This window comes from Trichoderma virens, assembly GCF_000170995.1.
Source record: "Trichoderma virens Gv29-8 chromosome Unknown TRIVIscaffold_54, whole genome shotgun sequence".
In the NCBI taxonomy this organism is placed as follows: Eukaryota; Fungi; Ascomycota; class Sordariomycetes; order Hypocreales; family Hypocreaceae; genus Trichoderma; species Trichoderma virens.
Genome location: NW_014013695.1, coordinates 1 through 24,119, shown reverse-complemented (window position 1 = coordinate 24,119; position 24,119 = coordinate 1). Strand labels below are relative to the sequence as shown.

The following is a 24,119-nucleotide window of genomic DNA, read 5'->3' as shown; positions in this document are numbered from 1 at the left end:
ATACGAGGTGAAAATGGCGCAAAGGTTCCTCAAGTGATCCAATTATCTTTCCGTCTAGCTTGTGTTGCCTCTGTTTGGGGAACATACATACTTTATACTAGCATAAAGTGGACTGCTTGGCTGTGCTGTGGCGTGAGCCGTACTCCGGCTGGCGTGGAGCTTTCTCGCCTTCGCGTTACTGTTTTCACTTCGCATGTGATTGCTTGCCGATAAAGGAGCTGTCATGTAAGCTTAGCCAGGGGAACTGGCTGATCCTTGTCTGTCTAGGAAATTCCTTTCTCGTGGTATTTTAGGAAGCCGGACCTACATCTAATGTGCCACTTCATCAATGGCAGCAAGCATTGACGGACATTCCATCAACCCATTATTATGCTACGGGGAGATAATAGTTAGAGTAACTCAGCTCCTCCGCTAAATGAAAACTCCTCAATGGCGGAAATGGTTGAAACGCTTTCGTTGGCCTATGCAAGCGGGGGCGGTCCACCGCGATCGGCCGGGCTGATCGCCTCGTCCTGGTGCTGTTTATTGCAGATCGCCAAAAGGCCTCACTAAGCTGTTTGACCTTTTGATCAATATGCTCATGTCAGATGAGGATCTCCGATACTGCAGTGTGTGGAATAGAGTTCAAACGTGCTGATTCAAGCTTGAGTTAGTTCCGGACCCTTGGCAGCACCACCATTTCCAGATAGCTGGAATGCCAGAAAATATACAGCTCCTTCTGAATCGGTCTCCTGTTGAATAAAACCAAGCTTAATGATCCAAGGCTGAGCTGAGGCCGGGACTGTCCAATATTCGCCGACAGCACGCCCATGGGATTAGATCTCTCGCTGTAAAACACACATATAGTGTCTGTACTGTATTATTTTAAGGCATCAGCTTTGGCCGCCTCCACAGGCTCCACGACCTCCACGTCTTGGCCACTGCGCTTGTTGCTAGCAGGTTATAGGATGACTTCCGAACTGACTCGCAAAAGTTCAGGTATAGCCTTGCAGCCAACTGCCAAATTAGGCCGTTCAATGAGGCGCTGCAGCATCGTAAAATCCTACAAGTAGTTTCGAATGTCTATCAAAGTAACCTCAGGTCGTCTTATGCATTCCGACCTTCTCTTCTTATACTAACCTCCTAATATTCGCGACGACAAAAGGACTCTTGTTATATCTCGTATATGTTTTATCGTGTCTGTTTCTTGTTGGAAGTTTTCCTTGTCGATCCCCCTAAAGACAGAAGATAAATAAAGGCGACAATCTCGCCTAGAGACAAGGTAATTAGAGATCGTTCAACGCAGCATCACGAGAACTCCTTCTGATCACTTATTATTTATTCAGCCGAATATCTTTCTTGGACGGCATTCTTGTTTCTTCAAAACACTTCACAATGCAGCCCGTCTCCTTTGGTAGTTTCCTCGTCACATTCCTGACGGCCTCTTTGGCAGCAGGTAGTGCTCTTCCCAACACGGTTTCTAGCCCTGGCTCTTTCGAGATCAAGAGAACCCCCAACAAAGGCTTTACAGGCCGCAACGGCCCTCTTGCTTTAGCCCGCGCCTACGTCAAGTATGGAGTTCCAGTCTCCAAATCATTGGTCGAGGCTATTGATCTCGTCAAATCCGCTCAGCTCATCAAGCGCAGCAACGGCAATGTCACTGCTACGCCTGATGGTGACGACCTCCAATATCTGGTTCCTGTACAAATCGGCACTCCTCCTCAGACCCTTCATCTGGATTTTGATACTGGCAGCTCCGACCTCTGGGTTTTCTCTTCCGAAACCGATCCCAGTTCTTCCAAGGGCCATAGCCTCTACAACCCTTCCACGAGCACTTCCTCCAAGAAGGTAGATGGTGCTTCATGGAACATTACTTACGGAGACCAGTCATCATCATCTGGAGATGTCTATACCGATGTCGTCACCGTTGGAAGCCTCACTGTGAATTCACAGGCGGTTGAATCCGCTCAACAAGTCTCGGCTCAATTCGCCCAAGGCAACAATGATGGCCTCGTAGGACTCGCTTTCAGCTCCATCAACACAGTCAAGCCCACTCCCCAGAAGACATGGTTCGACAACATCGCCAGCACTCTTGATGCTCCTCTCTTTGTTGCCGATCTCCGCCACGAGACTCCCGGCAGCTATATTTTCGGCGCCATACCCTCTGCCGCAAGCAACATCCTCTATGCTCCCGTCGACAACAGCAAGGGCTTCTGGCAGTTCAGCACCAGCAGCGACACTGGTGGAGAGTTTGATGCTATTGCCGACACTGGCACGACTCTTATCCTGGCCAGTGACGCTCTCGTCAAGTCCTACTACCAAAAAGTCCAGGGTGCCCACCTAGACGCTCTGCAGGGAGGCTACGTTTTCGGCTGCAACACTACTCTGCCTGATTTCAAATTCGCCGTCGGAGAGGGTGAAATCACTGTTCCCGGAAGTCTAATTAACTACGCTCCGGCCGGCAACAATGAGTGCTTCGGTGGTATCCAGCCTTCTGGTGGCCTGCCGTTTGCCATCTTTGGTGACATTGCTCTTAAGGCTGCTCATGTTGTTTTTGACAGTGGCAAGACTCAGGTTGGCTGGGCACAGAAGAAATAGGCGGTGCGCGTGCTTTATTCCGGATTTTAAAGAGGTATAATTTTGAGGCTTCCGCGAGGGTGGGGTTTGGACAAATGATTTGGATCACACTGAAAGCGAGATGGAGTGTGTTCTCATGCTCTGATGTATATTGCTACATTTTGTCAAGTGGATTTCTTTTCCAGTTCTGTCGATATATGCAATGCCGTATACTAGGAATTATGTACATGTAGTTTTCATATATTGCACCTATGCACCTATTTATTTACATAGTTTTTTTATCTGAAAACAAGCTCTTTGTCGGGTATCAAAGTTGTCAATTTAAGTGTACTATTCCGCGATTCTTGTGTTTTCATCTTCGTAGGCCAAATTATACTGCGATTCGCGGAGCACAACCAGCCATACTCGGTGGATCAATAGTGATTGAATCCATTCTGGCTCTGCTGCCAACGCTGCTGTACTCCACCATTCCACTCATCACCCATTCCTGGCTCTCCTCCAGCTTTCACTTGTGGATTCCCTCCCATATCATAACCCTGTGGTCCACTGGGGCCTCCAGCAGAGGAGCTATAAGGCGCTTGAGTAGTATAGTTTGGGCTACTGGAATTGCTAGGAATTTTGCCCGCCATGTGCCCCGGGTGTTGTGAGAACTGGTGCTGTGGAGGGTGTCCGTGGGCTTGTTGCTGCGCAGACGGCTGATATCCAGGCATAGGCGGGCGCCCAGTCGTGTTATTTGACCATTCTTCAGCTGCTTGTCTTTGAATTGAGTTTGGGTTCATATTAACGGGGGCCTGTACTGGTCGTTGCCACGGGAAACTTCCTGCTCTGGGTAGATAGCCTGGAGCCTGAGGCTGGCCATTAGCCATATAAGGATTGGCTGCCCCCCCTCTTGCAAGAGGGTTCCAGTCATCATCCCTCTCATATCGGTCGTGCGCAAGATAGCTATCAGTGTCTCCAAGGCACGCCACACGATACTCGTCGTACCGTCTAGTGGTTTCCTCGACCTTCTTGAAGTGCTTTGAGGTGAGCTGCTTTTGCAGCCCCTCGGGGCGCTCACTCATGTCTCCCTCATAATGGGCCAATGACGCTGCGATGAGAAAAGCGTTGCGTATCTGTCGTCCGTTCCAACGTCCAATACCGTCGGTGTGGTTTCTCCAATGTTCGCTAGCAAAAGCAATGATATCCGCTTCATCGATATATAGTTTATTGTGCCTGGGTGCTTTGGCGGCTTGCTCTTCGATCTCTTTGAGTCGCACAATGTTAAGCTTGAAAATGGCGACAACTTGCTCTTCAGTGAGGAAATTATAATGAAGGTTCAGATGTACTCGCGATTTCACTGCTTCATCAAGAACACCGGGTCGGTTGGTGGTGAGGAAGAGAATACCATTATAGTACTCGAGCATTCGCAAAAAGACTAGAATGGGGAGATATAAACCGTCAGCATTGAGAAGTTTCAATCACGTCTTCTCACAAATATGGTGTAGTGCTTACCGGAAACAAGAGCATTTCTTTCCAAATCCTTCCTATCTCTCTGTGTAATGAAGACGTCCGCCTCATCCAGCAAAAGGACACAGTCCCACAGGTGAGCCAAGCGGAATATCTCGCTCAAAGAGCTTTCTACACTTTCAGGTGTAAATCCCAAGTCTCCACATGTGATGGGGAACAAAGGCTTCTCGAACTTTTGTGCGACCGCTTCAGCAGTGGCCGTTTTACCAACTCCGGGCACACCAAAAAGCAGAATCACGATGCCTTTGCCTTTGCCGCGGATGAGATCTTGGGTTGCAATCTCAACGCTGCTTTCATTCACTCTCTTCTTGAAATGAGAGTAGACCAGAGACTGGATGAGAGTCTTGTGCTCTGTGGAGATTTGAAGGCTATCAAAAGCTCGGTCTTTGTCTTTGAGCTCGGGGAATGACACATCTCGGACGTCGACTTGCACAAACTTGCGTTCCCAAAGAGCATACGCAAAGAGTCGCCTGGGCAAAAGAGCCAGATTATCACCCTCCAATTCACCAATCTCATTCTCGTTGTCCTTTTTCTTCCTCAGCAACAAATCTGTCTCGATAAATTTGTTCATCTGGAGTATATCGACACCGTCCTCAGTGATGACTTTGTCCTCCCATGCGTCTTTAAGGTTCGTGCGCTTGCTATCGTGCCATTCCTGCAATGGGCTCTCATTGTCAACAGATATCACAACTCTGTAAGTAGACGGGTCGACTGCCAGAATCTCGGGTTTCCAGGAGGGGTCTGTGTTGAAGGCCTCTTCAAAATCCACCAGAATCTCACTCTCAATATGTTCTGGGCTTGTCATGACTCTACCATTCTTATCTTCGACAGATTGACCAAGTGGTGTCTTAATAAGAGTCCAACCCCGGTAGAAACTGTATCTCTTGGCCGGATCAATGTGTTGAATGAACTTGCTTCCGTACTGTCTCCCCCTCTCCATTATTTCGTCTTTCTGCTGCACATATCTCATAGGATAGCAGGGAAGCTGAGTAATCTCGCGTTCACCTTCGAAAGAAGGAATCTCGATAGTACGCCCAACTGCGCGATAGTTCTGGCCATCATAATCGATGTGATAGCAGGATATTGACCAAGTGGACTCCATTTTCATGCAAGTTTCGCAGGTACAGCCGTCAATAATTGACTGCTTGAATGGAGCTCGATATATTCTCCATACCATTTGGTCGGTATGTGATCCCCTCGTATTGTGGTTGGACGGTGCTGATGTTGACTCCATCGTGCCATCTCCAAACTCTGCCTGTAGACGCTGAAAGACGCCGTCCCAGCCCATTGGAATTCGCGCTCGAACGCCGCTGTTCAGATTAGGCACATAAACCAGGTCTCCAGGTTTGAAAAGGTACCAAAGAAGATCCCATCTGATCTTGGTAGGAGCAGTGCTCATGTCTTGATCTTGGAAGCGCTGGTATTCTGGCATCACCTGCTCATCGATGAATTTCACATAGAGCTTCATCTCGGTGATAGTATCGGCATCATTGAAGAGGGTGTCAATCCCAAGGGTATCTGCTTCGGACTTTTCTTTGCCCTTTTCTAGATTTGGCTCTTGAGCGGGCTGGCCATTAACAGGCTTTACATCCGCATTTGAAGCCGATTCTTCCAGTTCAGCCAGTGCCTCTTTCATCTGATCATGGAAGTGTATCAGATAACGGAAAGGTCGACGGAAAACATGAGGGCGGCCATTCCATTTCTTCCCAGCTGGACTTTGGCGACCGAGATACATCATGACTGCCCTTGAGTTGATTCGCACTCGTTGCAGCCAAGTTTCGTCCCCATCGTCGATGATAGTCTTGTGCTGCGGATTCCGCCGGCCAAAGCCTCTACGGAATCCACCTCCCCAGCCGCCCATATAATCATAATCTTGAAGGCCCTCATAAAGGAGCGCCGATTCTTCAATCTCCGCTTTGAGGGAATCGCCAGCGACAAGCGTCTCGATAGCGTAGTTATGCTCTTCTATTTGATGGTTCTTAAACTCATCCCATGAAAAACATTCGCGCACCTTTGGAACGACGCGTGAGAATGCTTGCATGGGCTTTGGCTTTGGCTTCTCTGCCTTTTTTTCTGGCACAGTATTACTGGGCGGCGCGGGAGCTTTGATGGACTTCTCTGTTTGCGGCAGTTCAGATTCCTCCTTCTTCGCTTTGGGTTCCTCCTGCTTTGATTCGTCTTTCTTCGCGTCGTCTTGCTTGGCTTTCGCATCTGTTGAAGACCCAGATGTTTCGCCATCGGTGGCGCTATCTATAGGTTTATCATTTTGTTCGGCGACATCCTTGACAGAATCATTCTTGACTTCATCCACGATAGATGAGTTTGAAGTTTTACCTTCTTTGCTTGAGCTTATCTCGCTATTCTGATCGGCAGTGCCCGCGTCTGCAGCCATTTTGTCACTGTTGTCCAACTATTGAAGGAGGATTTGCGAGATAGGGCTGGTCTTGGCACTGCTTCTTCGAGAGGGGATGCCTTTCTTAAAAACTGTGGAGACAAAACTGCGAGCAAGTGAATAAGTAATCCGACATAAGCAACTGTGCTCAGTTAGGTATAGATTCATGCATGGGTGAGGTACAAAATTACAATCCTAGCCTCAGGTCCGGGCAAAAGCAGACGCGATCCAGTAGAATCTTCCCGCCTACTGCCTGGAGCCTAATCCTGTGCTGAAACACCTGGGAAAGAACAGGGCCTTTGTCGAATGAGAATCTGTTGTCAAAGGACTAATGCAGCTTATAAATACTCAGCCCACATTTCCTTCTTGTCATTTCTGACCTGAGTCCTTTTTGGAAGAGATGAGGCATCCATTCTGAGCGGGGTATCAATATCAGCTTCGGAATTTGTCACGCTCGTCAGCCTCAATTAACTGAGTTGTCAAGACTTTGCGCCCCCCTTAACTTGGAGAAAAGCTACATTATGCATGTCTGCTTAGATGTTAATCCTCTCATTATCAGCGCGCAAAGATCATATCCCGTAGCCCATCATGAGTTACCGGCGGCCTTTAGATGTGGGACAGGGGATGAGGGATGTAATGAGTAATGATCGTGAGATCCAAGTGATGAAAGACTGGAGACAAAATGAGGGCGCAGCTGTTCACCAGGGATTGGCCTCGCCAACTGAGTATAATAATCAGCGCGCAGAATGGAGGATCCCTATCAGCCGGTAATTTCTTCTATTATTTCCCCAATTCCGGTGGATCTTGTGACCCTGGTTTTCTGATTTGACCATAGCAAGTTAGAGGACTTGTCCGAAGTTATTAAATCTTTCCAAGTTGACGATTCAACGGCAACCCCTCAGAACGTTAGCTGGAGAGGCGTTTTCGACTGTATTGAAGAAGCGAAAAAGACATATGAGAAAAAAGCTGAAGATAACCGCTTTAGAGGATGGATACGGAAAGGCGACGTAGCCCTCGGCATTTTAGAGAGGCTTTCTGACTCCATTCCCGATCAAGACGGCCTCAGCATTCTCAGGACAGGTTTGGCGTTTATCTTCCAAGTAAGCTACCGCCGGTATAAAGGCAATGCATCATCTTCTAACTGTCAAGCAGTCCTTTCAAAAAAGACTTTCCAATGTGGGGAATATCCTGCAAGAACTTGACGATGTTCCTGGTGTTTTAGCCAGTGTCTACCAGATAAGTGACGCATATCGCGGCGAAGTACGGCTAAAAAACTTGATTTGGGACTTTTATGGAACATTGGTAGACTGTCTTTTAGATCTTTTGAATATTTTGAACCGCAACTATAAAGACGTCAATGGTAAGTGTCACATCCACTGGGGCACAGATATGCGCAGATAATTTGCTCTGACATACACACTAGTCTTCAAGAAAGTTCTCAAACAAATCCCTGAAGTAGAAGCAGCAAAGATCGGTGACATATCGAAAAGGATCTTCAAGGCAAAACAAACAGTCTTTGAAGCCACAGCTCATTTAGATCGAAATGTATGGCAAGATACTAGAGTCTCGGCACAGCAAGGGCGTATTGCGGCCGAGGCCACACGAAAAACAGCTCATGATATTAAAATCAAGGTTGTGGAGCTGCAGAAAGAGACCAGCGAAGGCCGTGATAGACTGTCTTCCCAGGTGGACCAGTTTCGCTCACAGATGATTGATGCTGCCAATGGAATGACCTATGAGATGGCGCAAACAAGGAAGCGACTCACTAAAGACGGAGAAGAGAGAAAGGAATTCGAGGCTGGGCTGCAGAGACTGGTCGAAGCTTTGCCCTCATCAATTCATGAGCAACTGCAGAGCGCATTGTACCAGTTTGTAGCTGATGCTATCGTCCAGCGAAGTAAGTATACTGATTTCCCCTATTGAACAGCATAATGAAAGCTAACTCGAAGCTGAATAGGTCTGTTTGCGCTGCCATCAAATTCCCTTGTTCCCAATCCAACACCACAACAAACTATTCAGCACATGCCCGCCTTAACCGAGAACGATATCGTTAACTTGCTTCAGACGCCCGATCCAATCGCAGATGCGGAGCGTATTCTCCGCAAAGAAAGTTTGATGAGTGATGAGGCACTAGGATATGCCACACTCCTAAGACAAAAGCGACAGTTTCAGGAGTGGCTATCATCTGAATGGCCTGGCCTAGTGCTGGTTGATGGTTGGTGTCGTACCGAAAGCGTTGGACGATCATCTCCAATGTCTTTCTTCACAGCTTCTTTTGCTTCTACTCTCCTCCAGACTCAAAGTGGCATGGTATTGCAATTCTTTTGCAGCAATCATACTGACCCTCAAAAAGAGGGCTCCGGTCCCAAAGGACTCTTGCAGAGCATAATTTCCCAATTGCTTCTGTATCCAAAACCCTATAGCGTCTCTCTGGATTTTGTTGATCAAAGCCTGTATGATGCCATAGCAGCCAGTAACACTGATGCGCTTTGCTTCATGTTTGAACGACTATTCTGGCAAATACAACCAACTACAACGATCTACATCCTTTTGGATAGTATTTCGGATTTTGAATCCAATCTCCACGACTACGGAGACAGAATGGAGCGGGTGTTGGCTTCTTTCCAAGGGCTAATCAGACCAGTTCTCCGAGGATACGCTCTTGGACCAAAGCTGAAGCTTTTTATGACAAGCCCTAATAGGAGCCATCGGCTAGTCCACCATGTTGATCGGGCCAAAGAAAATATTAGACTTAATGCGGCAGGCCTAGGTAATGGCCTGGGTGGTAACGACAGATTGTTAAGAGAACCACGACGAGCAAGGTCACCGCTGCCGCTTGGTTATTAGCTGTATAGGTCTCAATCAAGTAGATGCAGACAACTGTAGACTACAGTATCTCTCTCTGTCTCTTTCTCTCTCTCTCTTCTGCTTGTCGTGGTTGTTTGGGAACTTACGCAATTAAGGCCGGGAATCTAACGACATGTTCTGAATACCTCACAATTCCGTCGCACGATAATCGAAGGCAGTGACGAATTTGTATCACTTATAAATCTTGCTTTAAAGTTTCAAGCTTATATATTATTTTTGTATTGTTTCTCTCATCCATGCCGTCTCAGCATGGTGGTGGATGTTGAGCCTATTGAGCATGTCTCTAAGCTTTATGCTGTAATTCTACACCCTATAACCGTGCTGTTAAGCCCTTGTGAAAAGAAAACATGCCGCGCATCACGTGCTAATGCATAGGGAGGGTTGTACATTTTAAAGAGCGTTGCTCGTGCTCGACGATCTTATTTGTTCGGGTCGGCTTCCTTGAACTCATGATACATGTAGTTTCCTTGTGAATGATGACCCTGGTCACGGGCTAAAGTATATTCTCAGTGTCCGGGTGAGATAGTGGACGATGACAAGACAGTGCGAAGTTATCCAGGCCACATGCGCATTTCACGCTTTGAAGGTCAGGGTCAGCTGTTAAGCGCGCAAGATAGATACACGGTCCTCGAAATCCCCCAAAACATGCTGATGAAGTTTTCTTATTCGGCAGGTTTCATTGTTTACGGTATCCATTTACTTGATCAGGATCTCCTTCGGCATACTTCAGAGTTTTATGATTCAGCTGCCGTTGCACTTCGCATGGTCTCTAGCGGCGACCAATTGGGTTGCATTGCATTCAGACCTGCCTTAAACAGCCATGAATCCGCTAGCCAATGTTCCTTCAAATCTGCTCCAAGTCTGGGCACTTAAAGCTCCTCGTAAAGTTTGCATTAGTTTGAGAATATCATTGGCGTCTCCTTTCCCCTTGAACTACTGTTATTGATCTAGTCTCGTCCGCGTGCAATTTTTCCTGGCCTATCAAGTACATCCGTGACCATTTGAGAATACCGAGGCTTCTATTGTTGGGTTTCATTCAAATCAATGCGCCTACAATCTGGTGACCAATAGCGCTAGAAACCCTACATGTACTAACATTTGGATTACCCTCACTCACTGCAGTTCTTTTCACGAGCCGTTGAAACCATGTGGCCAGGCAGAGTAGCTCTGTGGACCGGGGCAACGATTTGCCCAGGGAGACGGAACGAATAGCTCTACATAAAGTAGCAGCGCATGTCTTCGCCCTAGAGACTTTTCTTTGTTCTTTGTATACTCACCCTTCTTCGTACGCTCGGCTTGGATATCTCGCCCTGCAGCTGGCCATCCCTTCCTCAGCATACAAGTTCTACTACCAATTAATTGACCGCCCGATTATTTCATTTACACGACTGTGGGAATTAAAAAACGACGCATATTAAACCAGTGCTTATAGCGTAATCCGATCCTACGGGTAGAAAGGGAAATCGCTAGGAATTGTCGCGCAACCTGTTCAGCTCCTCCATTTATTATCACCGGATATTGGCGCATTCAGGAACAACAAGTGAGCGCAAAGTCTGGATACAAAACGACCTAATGAGGTACAACCCTCTCTTGGCCGCGATTAGCCTAGGGTGGCTCTTTGCGGTTGCCGTCAATGGGCTTTGCAATCCTCAGGATGTCACTTACAGCAATGAAATGCCACCCAATGGGACGTATATGCCATGGAGTCTGATCGGAGCGATTAACAGCGTTCCCGGCTCACGGCAGTACATCACTATTGTTAACCTGACGCCTCATCGATTTGTCCTGCAGAACACACACTCATACCAGATGGATGTGTTTGATTGGGGCGATGTTCCGCAAGGCCATGCGCGGCAGAACACTGTCGTCTATACTAACAAACCTGGGAAGACGGCTGTGGATGACGGTGGTGAAGCGTATTATGCCATCGACGGAACTGACAAAACCTTCTTCGTTCGAGCTACAACACATATCCCCGATTCACATCCTGCACGGACTGTAATTGATCTCACGGGCATGGGCCAAGGTCAACGCGAATATTTGGATCCCGCCAACCAATCTCCAGTGACGCTGGTTATCACAGGAAGCGATAGCTACGGTTTCATTACATCTATTAGATATGGTGCTGGAAACTGGATGAAGAGCATCTACGAAGTCATCAAAGACAGGCAGATCCAGCACGTCGTCATGCCGGGGACTCATGATGCTGGAATGAGCACCATCAGCGGTCAGATTCTTGGAGGAGGTATCAGCGAGAATACACAAACCCAGGGCCTTAACATCTACTATCAACTCTCTGCAGGCTCTCGTTATTTTGATCTACGTGTCGGATCAGTGCACTCTGTCACAGACAATTCCGAATACAGCTTTTGGACCTTGCATGTCAATGACGAAACGGCTGAAGTTGCGTTGGGCAATTCTGGCGAGTCCCTCGACAGTGTTATTAGCGAGATCAACCAATTCACTGCTGAGAATCCTGGAGAGGTCATTTTCTTTCATGTAAGGTACCTAATCGGTATTCGAGAGGTGCCTAGCCTGGGACCCATTTACTGGACGACTCCGATGGTAAATGATTTCTTCGGTAAGCTTAAAGGCGTCAACAACCGTTGTGGCAACTTGGACACTAGCACCACTTTCAATCAAAAGCCAGCATCTTATTTCATGGACCAGAACGGAGGAAACGGCTGCGTGATATTTCTTCTCGCGGGGGACTTGCAGCCAAGCGTGCCCCAAGACTCGGTTGCGGATGGCATCTACCAGGCCAATAGACTTTCAATAGCAGATGATTGGTCTGATTTGGGTGACACCAAGCCCATGGCGGAAGACCAAGCATCTGACTGGAAGCAAGTGATTCGAGGCGGCAGTTCTGACACGTTTCACATAAGTCAATGGCTTGTGAGCGCAGACATAGTTACCACGACTCTGTTTACTATTGAAGGCATTGGGATTCTACCCACTAATCCGGCACTCTACTGGATGGGCGTTAACAACATGACTCCCCAGAGCTGGCCGACTGTCATCCTAACTGATTACATTGGCGTTGTTGTCAAAGGCCAGCATAGCTGGGAACAGCTGAGCGCGGACATTTACACGTTGGCCATTGGCTTGAACCTATATCTGATCAGTGAGAACTGTGATGTGAGCACGATATCTTCACCGCTGCTGCGAAAAGCGAATTCGGGGCTCAAAATGGCTACCTTATCAAAACCCTGGAATGGCATCCATTATGCAAATGGCACGATAATCGACAACCCGTCACGTCATTTACATCCTGGCCGTGTCGAGGTATTGAGGAAAGGCACCCGATTTCTCAATGGCACAGTACTGGGAGAAGATATCATCAATCCTTATTTCAATTCCACAGCCATGTAATAGGTTGTACCAGAGCCTTTGTACAGACCATTGGCGCATAAGTGGAGATGTAACTTAACTTGAGATACACTACAAATTTCGTTGCATGTGAGGAATCTCTAGCTTATTTACAAATAAAAGAATATGAGATGACTTCATTTATTAGTTTAATGTCTAAAGGTGTAAGCATGTCTGTTTAACAGAACAACACCAGTGGTAGCCTTAAAAGCACTTGGGAGACACAACTCATACTCCTAGATGCGCGGCAGAGAAACTTTCACAAAGGCCACACACAACAAGGGAAGAACAATGAGATTTTAAGTCATCGGCATTACTACAGTGGTTCAGCCGTTAAATGTGGCCCCTATAGAATATTATACACATATCATCTTTTGTCATCAAGAGAACGACCTTCATATCCAACCAAATACAACTAAGTACAAAATCTTTTTTTTAACTTGTTTGCTTTTTTTTTTTTTTCATTTGCAACATACTCCATTTCATTTTGAAGAACAAGCCATTGCTATCTCTTATTAAGTAAAAAGTCAATACCCCCTTAGGGTATCACCTCTTAAACTCAAGAAGGGTAGTTCATCTTGCAGGTCTTCTTGCTGCTATCCCAAGTCGATCCGTATGGGCACGCGCACTTGTTGCCATTCCAGTACTGATTGCCTGGGCAGCTGCAAGTCTTGGATTTGCTGTCGAAAACTTGTCCTTGCTTGTTGCACACACACTGCTTCTGGTTGCTGTCATAGTGGGCGTCTTTGCCGCAATCTGGCACGCAGGCGTAGCCGTTCCAAGAAGTTCCAGACGGGCAACTGCAAGTCATGGATTTACTATCGTAGACCTGGCCCTGGTTCTTGCACACGCACTTGTTCTGCTTGCTGTCGTAACTGGCATCTTTTCCGCAGTTGGGTACGCATTGTTTTCCGTCCCAGATCTTTCCGTAGGGGCACGCGCACTTGGATCCGTCCCAATACTGACCATCAGGGCAGCTGCAGGTCTTGGACTTGCTATCATAGACTTCTCCTTGCTTGTTGCATACGCACTTCTTCTGGTTGCTGTCGAAGTGGGCGTCTTTGCCGCAGTTAGGAACACACTGCTTGCCATTCCAGATCTGGCCATACGGGCAAGCACATTGCTTTCCATTCCAGACCTGGCCGTCAGGGCAGCTACAGGTTTTGGACTTGCTATCATAGACTTGTCCTTGCTTGTTGCATACGCATTTCTTTTGGTTGTTGTCGAAGTGGGCATCTTTGCCGCAGTCAGGAACACACTGCTTGCCATTCCAGATCTGGCCATACGGGCAAGCACACTGCTTTCCGTTCCAAACCTGGCCGTCGGGGCAGCTACAGGTTTTGGACTTGCTATCATAGACTTGTCCTTGCTTGTTGCATACGCATTTCTTTTGGTTGTTGTCGAAGTGGGCATCTTTGCCGCAGTCAGGAACACACTGCTTGCCATTCCAGATCTGGCCATACGGGCAAGCACACTGCTTTCCGTTCCAAACCTGGCCGTCGGGGCAGCTGCAGGTCTTAGACTTGCTGTCATAGACTTGTCCTTGCTTGTTGCATACGCATTTCTTTTGGTTGCTGTCGAAATGAGCGTCTTTGCCGCAGTCAGGAACACACTGCTTGCCGTTCCAGATTGTTCCGTAGGGGCAGACACATTGCTTGCCATTCCAGAATTGGCCGTCAGGGCAGCTGCACGTCTTGGTTTTGGAATCGTAGATCTCGCCCTTGTTCTTGCAAACACACTTCTTCTGGTTGTAATCAAATGTAGCCTCTTTGCCGCAGTCGGGGACACACTGCTTGCCGTTCCAAACCTGGCCGTATGGGCAAACACACTGCTTTCCATTCCAAACCTGGCCGTCGGGACAGCTACAAGTCTTGGTCTTTGAGTTGTAGATCTCGCCATTATTATTGCACACGCATTTCTTCTGATTATAATCGAAATGGGCTTCCTTTCCGCAATCCGGAACACATTGCTTGCCATTCCAGACTTGGCCGTATGGGCAGACACATTGCTTTCCATTCCAGTATTGACCATCTGGACAGCTGCAAGTCTTGGTCTTCGAGTTGTAGATCTCGCCCTTGTTCTTGCAAACACACTTCTTCTGGTTGTAATCATATGTGGCATCTTTGCCGCAGTCGGGGACACACTGCTTGCCATTCCAGACTTGACCATACGGGCAGACACATTGCTTTCCATTCCAGTACTGTCCGCCAGGACAACTGCAAGTCTTGGTCTTTGAGTTGTAGACTTGACCGTTTTTGTTGCACACACACTTCTTTTGGTTATTATCAAAGTGAGCTTCCTTGCCACAGTCTACTACACACTGTTTGCCGTTCCAGACTTGACCGTAAGGACAAGCACACTGCTTGCCGTTCCAGTACTGTCCGCCAGGACAACTGCAAGTCTTGCTGCCGGAGTTGTACACTTCGCCCTTGTTGTTGCACACGCACTTCTTTTGATTATTATCGAAGTGCGCCTCTTTGCCGCAGTCAACAACACATCCATAGCCGTTCCAAACAGTTCCAGAAGGGCAGCTGCAAGTTTTGGAGTTGGAATTGTAGACTTGGCCGTTTTTCTTGCACACGCATTTCTTCTGTTTGTAGTCGTACGAAGCATCTTTTCCACAGTCCACCTGGCAGCTCTTGCCGTTCCAGTACTGTCCTGGTGGGCAGCTGCAAGTCTTGGTCTTGGGGTTGTAGATTTCGCCGTTATTCTTGCAAACACATTTTCCATACTGCCAAGTAGCATCTTTCCCGCAGTCATGAACGCACTGGTGGCCATCCCAAGTCAAGCCACTAGGGCAGTTGCATGACTTGTTATTGGAGTCGTAATTCTTGCCATTGTCTTTGCAAACACAGCAATTCTTTCCGTTGTTCCAGGTAGCATAAGAGCCGCAATCGTGGCTGTTGGTACGAGCAACGAGATTATCTTCGACATCCCTAGCCTCCACGTCATGGAGGTGATTCGGATTCGGGAAAGCCGTGACAGAGCTCAAAGAGAGCAAAGCGGCCACAAGGACCTGCTTCAGTAGCATGATGGGCAACTATCAAGGATCTGGGACAATGGGATTCAACGAAAGATATGGTCTCTATTGGCAACTGATAACCCAGGAGAGGGAATCAGTGTCTAGACCCCGGAAGTTTAGACAGAAGATGAGTTGATGGAAAAGAAAAGAAGGTTGTGATCTAGACGAGATGAGAGTTTATATATCTCTTCACCCTCTATGAGGTGAGACACAGCCTTCTTAGGGAAGGAGAAAATACGGCCTAACGTCTATCAAAAAGAGGAAGTTGGGCTGGAACTCCTCTCTGTCTAAGATTCAGCCGCATCCATATTCGATCAAGCGGCCACAATCAGCCATGAGCTGGCCCAAGGGCGGTGATCAAGAAATTAGGAGCCTAAAGCTCGGCCATTCACAGCCTGTATAACAAAACATGCATTTCAGCAGCATCAATAGATTCAGCCAAGCACTGTACGTCGCATCCATTCGGATCGTCGCTCAGCCCATGGCTTTAGCTTTTTGCTAGAGTGACTACATAGCATCGGCATAGCGCTGAGCAATACGAGACCTCACTTTGTCGTCATTGGACGGCTGGAAACGCCCAAATGCAAGGGAATACGAGATGATTAACCTTATTACGAAGGCTATTGGGGAAAACAAAGGACAGCAAAGGGATGTCATCCCTGCACGTTTTACGGCTTATCCCATCCATTACTCCTGCATTCTATCGTGGCTTCGCCCAAGCCGCAGTCTTTGACTGCCTCTTATATCATCTACAGCACAGCATCTTGATACTTCACGAAGTATTGAAATGGTGGTGACCATCTTCGTCTGAGTTCAGCGAGGAGCGGGCCCACAACTGGTCCGAAAAGGTGAAATGGCTGCTGGACCAGCCCAGTTTAATGAGACCAAAGTGGTTGGGATGGGAATCTTGGCTCAATTGAATTTCAACGGATCAGCGGCTGGCTATCAATGGTTACTGGACCAAGACTGGAGCTAGATGCCGATGGGTGAGTGGCAACCAGTAGCTACTTTTGCTACTGCAGGTAGTTGAGGTAGTCCTATCTCAATCCCATGATGGGAAAATTCTCTCCCTGAGGTCAGTTCGGGGGCCGAGACACATCTCCGAAAATAACAACCTGGTCTCCCTTGCAGGGCCTAGCATCTCGTGATGAAAGGGAGCCAGCTACCGCATCGTGTGTTTCTATCGTTTTACCATTTACATTGTTCAACCCGATTTCAATTACCATATCAGTTCGTCATTGACAGCGATCTCTTTCTGTCAAACCCCAGCTCGGCTAAATAATGCCTGTCGGTTGACACATGGCAGCAAGTGCGCGGAAGCAAATGAATACAAAGACCAATGACTGGACCTTGCTTTCCCCGCGGCCCCTTTTTCCGGGCCAGGGGATGGTGGAGATGCCTGAACTTGGACGTGGAGAGCCCGACTTCCGAAGCTGCCGCAGAATTACGATCGGAAGGACGGCTAGTGAGGGGAATTAGACTTCAGGTTGCTGGCTGCTTGGATGTATACGGCTAGAGCCAGCGAGGAGCTTTGACACAGTGCATTTCATTCCGAATTCGTATGGGAAGCTGCATGTGCTACTGCACTCGAGTAACGCAAGGGGGGTCGGATTGCTACAGCTAAATACCCCAATCTATCTGATTGGAGAAGCAGCGGCCAGCAAAGACATGCATAACTTAGACAAATGCAGTCATACCAAGCTGAATCTGCCGTGGCCCAGTGATTTGGAGCCAACCTGGAAATACGGGCTGTTGCACGCACTGTGTCAGCTTCACCTGATTTTCAAGGGGACATCATACGAGCTATGGATGAGAATACGGACGCAGCATATGCAGCCAAACGTGAACTATTCCCCAGTTGTGCGGGTCAACCAATTCATCCGCTTCTCAAGCCATTGGGGGCTAATTCCCATCCTGCGGTCAACCAGGCACCGAATCACAGACCGAAGACCCTCTCTGCTCGACGGCAACGGATGCCCGGCCAAGACTTGGCACATCTACGGCGTTACACACCGAAGTCTCGCATTCATGCTGGGTGCACACATGGCTATACGGGCGTTATTTGTGGGGGAATCATTGTTTGCTTTAACCGTCCATGTGATGCTTAATAACCTAAAAAAGGAAAAACAAAACCTTGACCCAACTTGGCTTGTGCTTGGCTTGGGCTTGGCTTGGGCTTGGCTTGTGCTTGGCTTGTACTTGGCTTGTTCTTGGCTTGTTCTTAGCCCAATAAGTGCCGCTGTGGGGAAGAAGAAGACTTGAAATGGAGGGAAGCACGGGGGACGACTGAGTTCAGCCGCAACTGTTCCAGCACACCACCATGACGTCGGCCTACATGAGTTGTTCCCGGATGAGTTGCTCCATGATTCAACTGCGTTGTGGCTTCGTAGCGTGGCCCGAATCAACCAGGATCGAGCAGCTCCCTTCGATCTCGATTGGCCTTGTCACTGGGGCCGTCTTCTAAACTTAGACAGCCAAGCCTGCTAAACTCTCCTAGAGGCTAGTGGCCAAAATATCCCGGGGATCCTTCAGAGCTCTTGACCCCGTCTACCGTTTCTTTTTTTGGTATCTCTTTGTTCTAGGCCGCAGCATGAAAAGGGTTGGATGGGGCCCGAAACTCCTGTCGATCAATCATGGCAAAAACATTTGATAATGCCAAGCCCAATTAACCGGTGAGGCGTCTTTGGCCCATCAATCACATTCTCTCATCGCCAACAACAAGTCAAAAGCTCTCATGAAGGTTTGGTCAGAAAGATCCATCTCATTATCGACTCTAGCCCCTCGGTGCACATTTTGGGTTTGGCAAAGTTTGTGTCAGCCGATGATCCTACCTCTTTTACCTAAACAAGATGAGAGAGGGCTTAGAGAGTGTGCCTAGACTACTGCATCTCTCCGTAGATACTTTGGCCCATCAAAGATGCTTCTGTCACAATTCAGGGGTTATGTTTTATTCAAAGCAATAAATGAGCTATTATTCAGGAACTAGATCGATAAAGTAGACGCGATGCCTGCAGGCCTCAGTTGATCAACAGACCATGAAAAGCTAGGCAACCAGCATCGAATCAAGAAAAGGCTATGCTTAATAGGTTAAAAGGGCTTTCAGAATTTGCACTAGCAACCCGCATCTGTTGTCCCTGCCTGCCAGGGCGAATCTATTGCCTGACTTTCTTGGGCCGGCTATCCCGGCTTCCGACATGTTCTGTCCGTTCATCCCAGTCATCGGAAACTCCTGATCCATACTCACTACCAAGGTTTATATAGTCATCCTCAATGCGGGTATTTTCATCCCCGTGACTGACATCATACCAGTCCCTCGCCATTTGCTTTTCCGCCTCGGAATCCTTCGTGTTCATCTTGGTGGTGTATGGACTGTCTCCCTTCTCGTCATCCGAGCTCAGCGGCACATCATGCCAAGGCCCGTCCACAACCAAAAAACTGCAGCCCTGGCTTTCCACTTTGTGGCACGCATTGTCTGTAAGCTTTGAGGCGCATTTGGATTTGCCATTAGCTTCTGGTAGAACGAAGTCGTCGCCATTTCGATCCACGCCAGATTCTCTAGGATTTTGTTGGGGATTTGGACCGCAAAGGCATCTCTCAATCTTGTGCTTTTCTGTATCAATTCCTTTTTCCGAAAAATTCGCGGGAGGACCGGTCGAATTGTCGGCTTTCTCTGTCATCGGCTGCATTTTGAAGCTGCTAACTGATGGCCTCCGCTCAATGACGTCTTTAATAACGGAGCCGGATATAACAACCTCCTTGTGAAACCCAATTCTGGCTAACCTAGCAGTCAAAAGTTTTCGAACCGATAAGTCGATGTCGTAGGAGTAATAGTAGTGTAATTGACTCAATGAATGTCCGAATACTGATTTGGTGTGAGCACAATTGGCACAAGAGTTCCGTAGGAAGTAGACGGCGAGATAATTCTCCAACGTTTCATTAGAAGACATGAGAGTCGAGATTTCAGTCATTAATTCTGAGCTTTAAGCTTCCATAATATAGGTCCCAGCATTTCCATCTCATAGAGAGATACCCAGTCGTTCCGTAGCTGTTCACTGCTGTTGAGCTTTCAGAGAAATCACAAAAACACAGGATGTAATGTTCGATTGTGAATTAAATTGTTCAGCACTACCAAGTCACTTCTACTAGTCACAGGATTTGAACATATGAAATTTGAACTACAGAAAATGAAATCGATGAACAATACAATGATTTTAATAGCGCATACATTTCGTTAAAGAAATGCGGCGGGCAAGTGTATTCATTGTGAAGCTTTTGTTAACAGTCAATTACGCCCTCCGTTAGGCAGTGTATAAAGAATTTTGAACGTAAATGCCTGATGCGGCGATACTATCAACTTTTGAAAATGAACTGTAACCTTTATTTACCAAACTTTGTACTATGCAGTGCAAATATGTCCCTTTCCTTCTCGCGGAGCGCAGGATTAATTTCGCCTGTAGCTTTTGCACAGCTTGTGCAGGGTTAGAATATCTCCACATTGTTTATGAATTTCTACCCCGACTCAATGGGTATCACCATGAGCGAGATTGAGGCTGTCTCTGCTTGGATGGAGGAGAAGAGGCTGTTGCCCGAGAACACCAGACTGAGAAAGACCGTTATAAAACAGCCTATGACCTCTTCTGAACCCATTTACACCCATCCGATTATGAATATTAAATAAACTGCATCCATCTTCAGTCAATGGCTTTGCAATCATCGATCATGTTGATTGGCTATCACTCAATCTGAACCAACAAGACTACCATGTTCAATACCTAAGATAGCCTAGGAATGGACACCATTGAATCATCTGCAACACAGAACTGTGAAACTAAATGATAAATTGCTTGACTTCAAAGGTTCAAGACGTCTAATTTTGTGCAAACTTAGACTTGGCACGGAGACTCTTGCCATACTTGTACATGAGTAATGTTCCAATTATACCAATTATGCTCAGTCCAGCAAGGACTGTAACGCCCTTGTGAACACCAAGATTGATGAACATTGGCCTGGCAGCAAGAATACATCCAGTAGCAACAGCAGATCTGATCAAATCATTACCCGTAAAAATCGATGCCGCGTACTGTGGGTATGAAACTGGAACATACATGAAGAGACCCTGAATAACCATATATTGGCCGAGAACAAAGATTGCTACGCCAATCAATGGAACAATCCAGTGAATGCTTGCTCTTGCAGTCCAGGCAAATATGAACAGTCCAACTGGAAGAACAAAGGAGCCGAAAATTGCGGGCAGCAAGCGATGCTCCTGCTCTCGAAATCCATTCCTGATATTGTCTGGAATCATGTAGAGATGGAGATAGGCAAAGTATAGAATAAGAGCGAGAATCGAGCCAACTTCGCAAGCCAGAAAAGCAAGGCCAGTCTGGCCAAGATTAAACCCGTAGAAAGGCGGGAACACAAGGGGGAACACCTCAAAGAAGGTGAAATAAATTGCATAGGTCAAAGCCGTGTACAAATTAACAAAGAAAATTGAAGGGTCCTTAATGGTGATTTCGAATGGCCTGATCAGTGCAGCAATGAGGACGTCGGATCCTGTCATGTGCTTTTGATCAATCTCGCTTTGGGACTGGAGGCGCTCATCGCCAGTGAGCTTTCGAAGTCATTTGGCACGTCTAAGCAGGATGTTAGACGAAGATGTTTCGGGGGTCAGAGCTAGCAGAAATATGGCCATGACTGCACAAATCAACACAATTTCCCAGAGGGGCCACCTCCAGCCTTTTGCCATTGCCGCAAATCCAGCAAATGTTGGCCCAATGGCAGGGCCTGCCCAGAATGACAGCACCCACCAGCCAAGGCCATAGGGGAAATAGAGGACGGTAAAGATATCTCCAATGGAAGCGCCGCCAATAGCAATACCAACGCTGCCAAAGAAGCCAGCAAAGAATCGCACAGCTAAAAGGCCGCCAAAACTGTTGATGGTAGCTGCTGGAAATGACAAAGCAAAGAAGACGATAAATGTAAGATAGTAGACGGGATTTCGACCAATAGCCGGAATCTCGGTAAGGGGGCCAAAGATGAGCGGTCCTACACTATAGGCTAAGACATATAGAGCAAGACCAAGTTCAGATGCCTTATCAGAGGCCATTTACAAAGGAAATGCTTCCTCCTTTATTAAACGCTGATAAAAACGTTTAAGTTTATAACTAATAAACTAATTAATTAATAAAGCTAAATAAAATTATAAATTTATATTATTAAATTAAATAATTGTTTTAAATATAAACTTAATTAATTTAAAAATAATAAATAAAATATTTAATATACTAATAATTATTTATAAAAAAATATAAAATTATATTAAATTTATTATTATAATAAAGATTTTTTCTTTTAAATATAAAAGATAAACTGCTTAAAAGAACTAAAATTAAAATAATTATTATTAAATTTTTAGTTATTAATTATTAATTAATAATTTAATAAATTTATATTTTTTTAATAAATAATTTAAGTTACTCTTTTTTATTTTATTTATTTTTAAGGTTTTAATATACTTTTTTTATTATATTAATTATATTTTTATTATAATAGTTATTATTTTTATTATAATTATAAATAGTTTTTTATTACTTTTAGCTATTTTAATTATTTATATATTAAATTTTTAATTAATTATTAAATTATTTTTTATTATAAAGATTTTTTATTTTTATATTATATTATTTTAATAAGTTTTTTTAAAAAAATATATATAATTTATTTTTAAAAATTATTACTATTTTTTATTATTTAATAAATAATTAACCTTTTTAATTTAATTAAATTATTAAATTATAATTTAAAGTTTTTATATTATATTTAAATTTTATTATTTAAACTTTTTTATATATTTTAAATTTCGTTTTAAACTTTAATAAATAGTTATATTTTTTATATTTTTTTTAATAATATAGTTTAAATCTTTAAAATTTAATTTAATTAACTATTATTAATTAAATTAAATTATAAATTAATTTTAGATTTTAAATTAAAGGCTAAAGTATAGCTTTTTATTAAACTAACTGTTATAACCCAACCTTTTACGAAGCCAGGAAAGTACATACCCCAGAATAAGTCTCAGACCGACCGACTAATTAAGAAAAGATTGCTTATACATAATACCTTTAATAGATTACTACTGTAATCTATTATAATCTAAAAACACTATAATCTATATATAATTTAATAAAGATAATTAAATATATAAGTTTATTTTATTATAATTATTTAAATAGTTTAAATAGCCAGTTATTAATAAAATATTAAGACGGAATATAAATTATATTTTTTATTTTACTTTTATATACTTATAATTATAACCGCTTAAAAGCTACTCCCTATCCTCTTTGCTAATATAAACCTATAACTTAGGTTTATTACTTTAGGAACCCTTACCCTATATTAGGAATAGGGATTAGGACGTTATATTAACTGTTATAATATTAAACTATATATTTTAATATTAAATTTAACTTTTATAATAAAGATTTTATTTAATTATATAATAATATAATTTATATTAAATATTTTAAATAATATAAAAATTATATTAAAAATATTTATAATAAATTAGTTTTATAATTTTATAAAAGTTAACTATTTCTAAAAAATAAATATTTAAATTTTAGGATTATATTAATAAAGTAATTAAATTAATTATAAATATAGTTTTATTAATATAATATAATTAATAAATATAATAGCTAAATTTAATTTAATTATTATATTAATAACTAATTATTTAAGCTATTTAAATAAATATATAATATATAAACTTATATATTTTATTAATGTAACGAACTGATCCTATACATTAGTATAAGTTAGTTATTTCTAAAGGATAACTTTTTTGGTTTTAGGTTTATATTAGCGAAGTAATTAAATTAATTATAAATATAGTTTAATTAATATTATATAATTAATAAATATAATAGCTAAATTTAATTTAATTATTATATTAATAATTAATTATTTAAAATATTTAAATAAATATAAAAAAATATATTTAATTATATATTTAAAAATTAATATAAATTAATATTAATTAATATATTAATTTTATATTTATTTAAAACTGTTTATTTAATAAATTTATTATTATAATTATAAAAATTAAATTATAATATAATATTTTTTTTTATTAATTTTATTTTTAACACTAAACTATTTAATATATAAATATTTATATTTTTTATTTTTTTTAATAAATATTTTTTTTTTAATAAATATTTTTTTTTATAATAATATTTTTATAAAAGTTAAATTTAATATTAAAATAAAAGGTTTAATATTATAATAATTAATTTAATAAAAGGCTATACTTTAGCTTTTAGTTTACAATTTAAAATTAATTTATAACTTAATTTAATTAATAATAATTAATTAAATTAAACTTTAGAAATTTAA

At 43.9% G+C, this 24,119-nt stretch overlaps 7 protein-coding genes across 7 annotated transcripts; 3 read left to right on the top strand and 4 right to left on the bottom strand.

The window, feature by feature from the left end:
- Nucleotides 1-1,374: 1,374 nt before the first annotated feature.
- TRIVIDRAFT_53481 (uncharacterized protein) lies at nt 1,375-2,577 on the top strand (the record flags this gene model as incomplete). The annotated part of the gene is made up of 1 exon (XM_014100656.1): nt 1,375-2,577. The coding sequence occupies one exon, from the start codon at nt 1,375-1,377 to the stop codon at nt 2,575-2,577; it is 1,203 nt and encodes a 400-aa protein (XP_013956131.1).
- An 893-nt stretch (nt 2,578-3,470) lies between these two features.
- Nucleotides 3,471-6,103, bottom strand: TRIVIDRAFT_151519 (uncharacterized protein; the record flags this gene model as incomplete). The annotated part of the gene is made up of 3 exons (XM_014100655.1): nt 3,471-3,970; nt 4,048-5,311; nt 5,390-6,103. Coding segments are annotated over 3 exons (2,478 nt in total), but the record flags the coding sequence as incomplete, so codon positions are not given.
- Nucleotides 6,104-7,054: 951 nt separating this feature from the next.
- TRIVIDRAFT_1796 (uncharacterized protein) lies at nt 7,055-9,301 on the top strand (the record flags this gene model as incomplete). The annotated part of the gene is made up of 5 exons (XM_014100650.2): nt 7,055-7,221; nt 7,290-7,554; nt 7,604-7,814; nt 7,878-8,351; nt 8,412-9,301. Coding segments are annotated over 5 exons (2,007 nt in total), but the record flags the coding sequence as incomplete, so codon positions are not given.
- A 1,361-nt stretch (nt 9,302-10,662) lies between these two features.
- TRIVIDRAFT_170512 (uncharacterized protein) lies at nt 10,663-12,820 on the top strand (the record flags this gene model as incomplete). Its single annotated transcript, XM_014100654.1, has 1 exon — nt 10,663-12,820. The coding sequence occupies one exon, from the start codon at nt 10,895-10,897 to the stop codon at nt 12,692-12,694; it is 1,800 nt and encodes a 599-aa protein (XP_013956129.1).
- Nucleotides 12,821-12,983: 163 nt separating this feature from the next.
- Nucleotides 12,984-15,825, bottom strand: TRIVIDRAFT_170508 (uncharacterized protein; the record flags this gene model as incomplete). Its single annotated transcript, XM_014100653.1, has 2 exons — nt 12,984-13,949; nt 14,301-15,825. The coding sequence occupies 2 exons, from the start codon at nt 15,720-15,722 to the stop codon at nt 13,251-13,253; spliced, it is 2,121 nt and encodes a 706-aa protein (XP_013956128.1).
- Nucleotides 15,826-18,865: 3,040 nt separating this feature from the next.
- On the bottom strand, nt 18,866-19,660 carry TRIVIDRAFT_222603 (uncharacterized protein; the record flags this gene model as incomplete). Its single annotated transcript, XM_014100652.1, has 1 exon — nt 18,866-19,660. One exon carries the CDS (start codon nt 19,658-19,660, stop codon nt 18,866-18,868), a length of 795 nt encoding a protein of 264 aa, XP_013956127.1.
- Nucleotides 19,661-20,580: 920 nt separating this feature from the next.
- Nucleotides 20,581-21,819, bottom strand: TRIVIDRAFT_191828 (uncharacterized protein; the record flags this gene model as incomplete). The annotated part of the gene is made up of 2 exons (XM_014100651.1): nt 20,581-21,266; nt 21,345-21,819. 2 exons carry the CDS (start codon nt 21,817-21,819, stop codon nt 20,581-20,583), a joined length of 1,161 nt encoding a protein of 386 aa, XP_013956126.1.
- Between the last annotated feature and the right edge of the window lie 2,300 nt (nt 21,820-24,119).